Source organism: Leiobunum rupestre, chromosome 5 (genome assembly GCF_980474605.1).
Source record: "Leiobunum rupestre chromosome 5, qqLeiRupe1.1.hap1, whole genome shotgun sequence".
NCBI classification, from domain to species: Eukaryota; Metazoa; Arthropoda; class Arachnida; order Opiliones; family Sclerosomatidae; genus Leiobunum; species Leiobunum rupestre.
The window spans coordinates 49,011,832-49,020,919 of record NC_143388.1 but is presented as its reverse complement, the minus strand read 5'-3'; the positions used below and the strand labels follow the sequence as shown (position 1 = coordinate 49,020,919).

Genomic DNA, 9,088 nt, shown 5'->3' with positions numbered 1-9,088 from the left:
ATTTAACTGCAACAAATTCAAGTCCGAGAGTAGCTGATCACGTATCTTCTAGTACGCTATCGATAAGTGGAACGACGGATGTAATGTAATCTGTTGAGACATAAATAGCCACGCCTCCACCTCGCTTGCTACAGTCGTGATCGCGACGATAAAGGGAGAATTGCTTAATACTTATTTCACTATAAGGGATGTCACTAGTAAGCCAGGTTTCAGTTATGGCTGCAATTTTGGTAATTGGCGAAATGCAATGAGTTAACTCCCTAAAGTTATATTTGTGAAGGCTACGTATATTGGTGAGAAGGACAGAGGCATAATTCGTCACAACATGAGAATTAGACATTAAAGAGCCATCGGTAACGGAACTATTATAATTTTGAGTCACAGAAGGAATAAAGGATACAGCTAGAGGGTTTAACGAACAGGAGACAGTTTTTGCAAAACTAGTACTATTAGAGTTAAATTCATTACTTTTCCGAATAGAATGGTTAGGGTTAGTAGTAGGAAGGTTAGCCGTAGAAAGTAAGCCGTGTGCGGAAACGTTGTTTGCAAGCGATGCAATTTTTTTACTTTTATGCTGTGACCTGTGTGCCGGAATGCTGCACGAGTTTAAGGTGAAAGTTTTGGTTGGAAGAATCGACGAAGGTGGTAAAATTTACTACAGTGGCAGAACCGACGACGTTGGTAGAATCGATGACGTTAGTGTAATCGACGAAGTAGGTTCAATTGACGGAGTTAGTTGATTTGGTTGAATCGACGACGGAGGTTAGGTCGACAAAGTAGACAGTGCGCGATGAGTTAGCGGAAAAAAACTAGAGCAAATGGATTTAGAGTCAGAGTTGAAAAATTGTTAGTTGAAGGGATTTTACTGAGAGGCAAAACATGCTTGAGTGACGTTAGACATTTTTTGTGAAAGTAACACCATTTGACGAAGATGAAGAGTTACGGCGTTAAATTTGATAATTTCTTGAGAGCACCACCCCATCACGAATGACCAAGTCCCTTTCTCCTTTGGCCAGGCGGTCTCTAAGTTCCTCGACAGCCTTTGAATGTTTAGCCTGTTGAAGTTTCGTACGATCAATTGAGTATGAGAGTGAGAAATTTGGATCTGCGGCACGGAGGGATTTCATTCCAGAGAGGAATTTAAATTTAAGGTTTAGTGAATTACTATTGTGATAACACGCTTTATATTACAGGAAATTTTCGTCAAGGCAACGTAAAACCTGATTTTTATATCAATGTGATGTTGGGAATGCCCTTGTTTTTCATTTAAAATTCCCATTTAATACAATCATTCAAAGTCTCTTTAATAATTTTGAAATTTGAATAAAGAACTATTTTGAAAATTCCACAGAAATCACATTTTACACGTTTATTTTAGACTAATGAAATGTTTCGTTAATAATTATAATAATTTTCAGCTTAATGAAATCTCTCTTTCGCATCAATAAATACATAATCACTTTATTTTCATAAATATTTTTTACATTTCTGATATGTTTGCAATATTATATGACTATCGTTTTTCATATCACTTGACGTACATTGACTAATTATGAATCGTGTACTTTATACGAGTCATTATAGGTTGACCGCGTCCGTGTATTTTTAGGGGTGTGTGTGTGTGATTGCGTAAACGAAAAGCGTCGTTGGCTTAAACTATCATCACGTGGGTTCAAATATCCTTTCGATTTCACAATTTTGTTTAGGATTTCGCTTTCCTTTAATATATAGTATACGTTTAATATTACCTTTAACATTTTTAAATTTAAATTTTAAAATTTTGCTCTGCGTTATTATATATTTTTAATATTAGTTTGAATTTAATATTTGTTTGTGCTTAAAATAATTATAATTATATAATAATTAAAAGCAATAAATCTAGGGATGGCGCAACTTAAAAGCATGTTGCACATCGAAGATATAATTTTTTATACAGGTAAAATACGGTCAAGGCTACTTTACAGTTGAAACATTTTTATATGGACTTTGTAGAAAATTATGTCGTTTTCGTGTAAAAGTCAAATAAATAACTTTAATGCTAAAATATTAAATTTAAACCTAAAACTATCTATTCTATAATATGTAAGTTAAAAGCCTAAAACTTGTTAAACGCGGTTACAAATATTGTAAAGGTGTTCTATTGTCAAGAAGAGGAGAGATTATTGCCGACTTCACCGGAAAAACCCAGCTTCGTGTAGCTCCTTTTGCCAAAGGGCCCAACCCTTGCGGTGTTCGGCGTCGAAGGTCGCCTCTAAATTTCCATGTATGGCGAAATATCCTTTCCTCGGGCGCTTTCCTCTCTTTCTAATGAGTACCATGGGTTGCGAAAGGGGGTAAAACCCCGGAGCGTCCGTGAAGAAACCTTCGCCAAGAAAATCTTTTTTCGCTCGGGCCCGAATGGCCCACTTTTTAAGCCGTCCCTAAAATGTATGGAAACTTAGAAATTCCAATGAATTAAACCATTTTTACTTAAATTGACGTTTGTTAAATCAGTTATTCCACTTTTGTATATTAACACAGTGTCTATTACTCAAGTCTCAAATTTATTAGCAAACTCTAACTAAAGGAATTTACAGTCGTTCCTAAAACTAGCTTTCCACGAGTACGCGACACGCTATTCGTAAAAAAATCAGTCGCTACATTATTGGTGTCGGAAACGCCGGGAAAAATCAAGGACTATCTAATAAAGTGCTACTACAACCAGAGGTGGAAAATGGATCTAAACAAACTTAAAAGTATGAGCACTGCTATTCGGAAGAACGTTACTACAGTTACATCGCAAATCGATACACTACTAAGAAGTCCTCAAGTAACGGTTCTATCGCTCGAAGAACAGTTATCACTAATCAGCTTAAAAGAAAACTCACTAAAAGACCTGGACTCTCAAATCATGACCTTATGGCCACAAGTGGATACTGATGAAGACACGGCGCTGATGAAAGAACTGGCGACGGTAATGGAGTACGAAGAAAAGATAGACTTGGCGAAAACCAGAGCTAACAGGGAAATACAGTCACTGCAAACGAATGGAGGTCCGCTTGCGAACGGTTAATCAAACCACGGTTCTAAGCAACCAAGAAGAGAGGAATGCAGCCTATCAACGCTACAAATAAGAACATTCAAAGGAGACTACGCGGACTGGCCAGGATTCTGGAGTCAGTTCAAATTAAACAGGGTCTATCAAAGGTGGAAATGTTTTACTATTTAGATTCCTATTAAGAAGGAGATGGTAGAGAGATTATATGAGGATTAAGAGCCTCAAATGAAAATTACGATGTCGCGACTAAATTACTAAACGATAGATATGAACTCATGAATAAATTTCATAGAATTAAGGGTAAAGAAAGTTCTAACGATACTCATGCTTTAAGAAAACTGTTTGACTCGTTCGCGTCAAATAATAGAAGCCTTAGAGGTTGACACTACTGCAAATGGCATAGCTTTGTGTTCCAAAATAATAGGCACTTTGCCATACGATATTAGATTAAAGCGCACTATGAATTGTCAGTCGAATGAGGAGTTTGATGTGGATGTTCCGTTGAGTTTCTCACGAAGCGAGAATGAGGCGAGAGAAGTGGTTTCGGTCTTAAAAGTGATAACGTAGAGAAACGCGTACCGCAAACGCGAGAAAATTCAGCTACGGGATCCAAATACGACACGCACGAGAGATCTTCACGCTCAACGGCGGCAGTGTTTTCTATAAATATCAACGAGAAACCTAAAGGCGTCTATTGCATCTTCTGCAAATCGTCAGCTTACTCCAGGAACGATTGCGTCAACTACACTTTAGAAGAAAAAACGAGACTTTTCAGAAACTAAAATAGGTGCTTTGTTTGTTTGAGCCGAAACTGCAGCTCAAGATTCAACTCCTGTAGCATGTGTGGAAGGAGACACAACTCCGCTATCTGTCCAGAAAACAAATCTCATAAAACTATAGCCAAAGGCTTCTCGAATCCAAGGAAAGAAGACCGGGAGGAAACTAAAGTCAAGGTCACGTCGGGAGTCGTAATCTTATACAAGACCATCTTGTTAGAGACCGCTAAAGTTAGGGCAGATAACCTAGAGAAAACAGGCCACAGTCAAATAGTGCGATGTCTATTGGACAATGGTAGCCATGGATCTTTTTTCACTGAGGAGATATCTATAAGGTTGGAGTTACCCGTTTACGGAGAGATGGACGTCGAAGTCGAAAGTTTTGGAAATCAGAAACCAACTACCGTCAGAAGAAAAATCGTTGAACTAACCGTTCAAAACTTCAGAGGAGGAAACAGACCAAGAATTGAAATACTGACCGTAGAGCGTTGACATTGGTAGACTGCAGCGAAGTTATGACATTCGTAAACTCAAGAGGTTAAGAAACGCCTACAGTGTCAGCTGTAGAAGTTTAAATAGGAGTAGACTATTACTTTTACGTCGCAACAGGAACTATAGAAAGAATTACGCAGAATCTAATTGCAGCAGAAACTAAGCTAGAATGGGCTATCCAAGGTCCGTTAAGCAGCACTCCTCTGGGGGTGAATACTATCAAGATGTCAGTAGCTGAAGTTAGCATTCACGAAGCTGAAGTATAAAAAACTCTAAGAGCGTTCTGGGAAATCGAAGCGCTCGGAATTAGAGACTCAACAAAGGACAATCCAGAAAATGGCTACATCATGCAAAGATTCCGAGAAAAACTAATTTCCAAAATGGACGCTATCACGTCACATTTCCAATGATTGTTCCAAAAGAAAAACTGTCTGACAATCTGACAGTCGCCACAACAAGGATGCTTAAGTTGGTTCAGAAATTCAAGGCCGATCCGGTATTCTATCAAAACTACAAAGACGTCATCGAGGAACAGCTACAGCTGGGCATAGTTGAAAGCGTCGAAAATACCGAAATGAAGCCGACAGGGACATATTACATCCCCCATCAAGCAGTTCTACTACGAAACTCAGGGTCGTCTTGGACGCATCCTCTTCGTTAAATAACTGCCTTTCAAGAGGACCAAGCCTTAATCCGGACATTCTCAACATGCTCTTGAGATTTATAAACTATTGTGTCGCCATGACGGCGGACATAGAAAAAGCGCTGTCTACAAATCGCCATAGAGAAAGAAGAACGCAATTCAGTCCGCTTTTTATGGGTAAAGGAGGAGAACGGTCGAATCCTGTACAAGGAATTTCAAGCTCTTCAGATGACACGGGTTCCTTTCGGCGCGATCCCAAGCCATTTGTTACTCACCGCCACCATAAAGATACACATCGAGAAATACAAGGATTCCGAATCAAAGGCGGTTGAAACCTTGAGCAACTTTCTCTACGTCGATGACTACGCGAGTGGAGCGCACAACACTGAAAATGCCTTCGAACTACCAAAATAAGTATAAAAATCATGGAAGACGCTAACATGAAGCTACGAAAGTGAAAGACTAATTGCCCGAAACTAAGAGAGAAATGGGGAGAACAAGCAGCTTCGATAGAAGAGGTCATGACGACAACAACAAGATCCTAGGATTACTTTGGAATCCTAACACAGACCAATTTACTTTTGACCTCAGCAAGCGAAATACTAGAAGAAGGACGGCTGTCGAAGCGACACGTTTTGAGCACGGTTGCCCTAATTTACGATCCTATTCACGCCAAAATGCTGTTTCAGAAACGTTGGAAGATACCAGAACTACAATGGGACGACGATCTACCATCGGACCTCAAACGAGAATTCGAGCTATGGTGACAAGAAAGGCCTTCAATAAGAAAAATTAACTTAAATCTTTGTTATTTCACCGAAGAAAATATCATCCACCAAGAATTACACGTCTTCCGGACGCTAGCTGTAAAGCTTACGCCACAGTCATTTACCTTCGATACATAACTTCATCTCAAGAAATTGGCGTTTCATTCGTCGCTACGAAATCTCGAGTTGCGCCACTCAAACCAACTTTACAATTCCTCGTCTCGAACTGATGGCTTGCTTATCGGGCGCCCGCCGACTTTCTCATATAGAAGGAACATTCCAGTACGAAAACCTCTCAAAATATTTTGAACCGATTAGATGGAAACTCTCCATTGGATAAAGGACACTTAAAAATGTTGGCCTCCGTTTGTACAGAACAGAACAGCAGAATTACAGCAGCCGACAAACACAAAAAATTGGTATCACTGTGTAGGCATAGATAATCCTGCAGACATACCTTCCAGGTGCTCTAAAGCCGAAGATTTAGTAATCAAAGAGATGTGGTTTCGTGGCATACAATGGCTAAAAAAGACCGATCGAATTGGCCCAAAGGTAAACTAATCAAAGAATTCAGCAAGGAAGCTGAAGCCGAAAGAAAGACGAAACTGATAGGTCTCGCCGTGAGCTCGGAAGCTAATAACGAAGTGGGTCTTAACGAATAAAGCATTCAGAATATCAGAATTACAGCCTACGTGTTGAGATACCTTGACTTACACTTCAAAAGGAAACCGTCAACTGGTCCAATAACCACTAAAGAAATGTGTAAATCCCAATCTAGATGGATCAGATGTATTCAAGACTACAAAGACGAACTCACAGCTACTAAACAAGAAACTAAAATCAACAAAGACTCTAAAATCGTTTCGCTTAAACCCTTTATCCCCGAAAAAGGTTTTCTACGTATGGGAGGGAGGTCAGACGAATCGAGACCAAAGGAAGAGGAATAACACCCTATAATCTTAAGTAAAAATTAAAACCTAACGAACCTAATTGTCAGGAGAAGCCATGAACAGGTATATCACTCTGGAATTCAGAGTACACTCTAGCAAACAAGAGGTCGCTACTGGATAATTTCTGCCAGACAAGTAGTCAAACCGGAGGTGAAAAGATGCTTGATGTGTACCAAATATAACGCTAAGGCGAGTGAAGTACCCATGGTACCCCTTCCTCGATACAGAGTCGAGCCGGCGCCCTGCTTTGAGGTAGTGGGTATAGACGTTTGTGGGCCCTTATACGTAAAACTCGGGCAGGTCGAAGATAAAGTCTATATCTGCCTTTGCACGTGCGCTGTCACCCGGGCCGTGCATTTGGAACTTGTACCGCTACTCTCCACGTACGACTTTCTATTGACACTAAGAAAAATTATCGCTAGAAGAGGGAAACCAAGTATCATATACACCTATTGCGAGAGTTTAATAAAGAGATTGGTTATGATAAAATCGTCGAGTTTATTCTATTCTACCGAATGAAATGAAAAGAGACTTAAAACGGTTTTAAAATTCACAATTTTTTTATTTAGAAAATCCCTGAAGAAGGAGGAACAGTTCCTCCGAAACGTTGGATTTTCTAAATAAATAAATTATGAATTTTAAAACCGTTTTAAGTCTCTTTTCATTTAGTTTTTCACAATGTGCTTCTCTTCTACCGAGTTTATACATTCACTTATATATCATCCAAAGGGACCGTAAGGTTAGATAAACATGAGATAATAAGATAATTAATTTACATATTTACATTTACTAAATTAACGCCATCTACATAATACTACAACATCCTTTTTTTAAAAATTCATTTTTGATGGTTTTTAATGATACGCACTGAACGTGTTGTGGTAGTAGAGCTTTGCGATGTCGTTGAAAACGGTGGACAGAATGCAGGAAATGGCGAAGGACGAATTGGCCGGTGGAGAGGTGATATCGTGTCCATGTCATTCGACTGCTGTTGGATATGGATTGTCATGGTTGTAGAAGGAGTGCAATTTGGACTCCTATTGTGATGCTGTTTGATAGGCGGCTGACTTTGTGCAACAATATGTAGATCCTGCGGGATTGGTGTTGGTGCCCAAGTCGGGGAGACCAAAATGATTGCAGTAGTATGTTAGCTGGATTGTGGTTATTAGCTTAAACTTGAGGCTGAAGCATAGGCTGGATTTCTCTTTGGGAGTACTGTTTACTTGCAGTTGACCGTATCGTACTTTCAGGGGATTATTCATAGGAACTCGTGGTAGAACTAAGTGGTAGGACAATAAGTATTAAATGTCTGTTTACCAAGATCATGTGGAAACTTTATAGAAGGTTCAGGTAGACGGGGACGTAAATGAAATCCCCTCCTTCGGTAAAGTTGGCCATCCGTAGTTTGCAAATGATACGAATGTGGCTCAGTTGCAGTAGAGATAATAATCGCCGGTCACCAGTCCCTGTGGCTATGAAATGAGTAGACTAGATCTGCTGAGCTGAATGTAGGTGGAGTAGGGTTACGGTTCGTTGTGAATCGATCATGGTATCTTGCCTGGCTCGTACAGTATCTCGAATTTGCTGAATTGGGTACGCAACTGCCGTCCCATCAACATTTGAGCCGGTGTAGGTAGATTTCCAACAGGTGTGGTCCTATACTCCATTAGTACATAATGGAGGTCATGCCCTTCCTTGCGTGCTTTAGTTAACTGGTTTATAATAGTCTGTATTGTCCTTTCGACCATACCATTAGAGGAAGGATAATACGTGCTGCTTGTAATGTGGTTAACGCCCCAGGTCTGCAGGAAGTCCTTAAAGTGGTAGGAGGTAAAAGGTGATCCATTATCCGAAATCAACCGTTGAGGAGCACCGTATCGTGCAAAGTGTGATTTAAGGAAATTTATTTCGGATGTTGCCGTGGTATTACGCAACTCTTTTGTGCTTCTACAAATTTTGAAAAGTAGTCAACAAGAAATATTAGTTGTTTATTATCTACCTGGAAAAGAGCCGTCACCACAGTCTCCCATGGTAGCTGTGGAACGCATTGGAATTCGTGTGTTAGCAGCATCTCTAGACCGGCATATAGTGCACGCTTAAATAAATTGAGTAATATCAGCGGTTATCTGCGGCCAAAAAACATGCAACCGGGAAAGACCAGCTATGACTCCTTGGTGATCCGAGTGGAGCTGACGCATAACTTCAGGTCGCGTGCATGGTGGTATCACCAGGCGGTTACCTCGATAAATGAAACCCTCTGACTCGTGGAGCTCTTCCTGGTATGGCCAGTACGGTTTGAGTTCAGGTGGAACCCTTTTGTGAGAGAGAGGCCAGCCATGGTAAATAAAGGTCATCAGTGTCTGATATGTTAGATCGTCTTTTATCACTTGGCGCAAATCCTCGCGTTTATCAGAAGAGAGCAC

The 9,088-nt window shown here is 40.1% G+C and overlaps 1 protein-coding gene across 1 annotated transcript; it reads left to right on the top strand.

Moving 5' to 3' along the window:
• The first annotated feature begins 3,876 nt into the window (after positions 1-3,876).
• LOC149945208 (uncharacterized) lies at positions 3,877-4,966 on the top strand. Its single transcript, XM_090176428.1, has 3 exons — positions 3,877-4,300; positions 4,423-4,565; positions 4,616-4,966. Exons 1-3 carry the CDS (start codon positions 3,877-3,879, stop codon positions 4,964-4,966), a joined length of 918 nt encoding a protein of 305 aa, XP_090032554.1.
• The last annotated feature ends 4,122 nt before the right edge of the window (positions 4,967-9,088 follow it).

What these genes read in the sequence shown, in the direction of transcription:
- LOC149945208 (XM_090176428.1), top strand. Translation starts at nt 3,877, where the DNA reads ATGTGTGGAAGGAGACACAACTCCGCTATCTGTCCAGAAAACAAATCT. An exon ending in TGAAATACTGACCGTAGAGC is followed by an intron (nt 4,301 to 4,422) that starts GTTGACATTGGT and finishes ACGTCGCAACAG; the next exon opens with GAACTATAGAAAGAATTACG. An exon ending in TTAGCATTCACGAAGCTGAA is followed by an intron (nt 4,566 to 4,615) that starts GTATAAAAAACT and finishes GCTCGGAATTAG; the next exon opens with AGACTCAACAAAGGACAATC.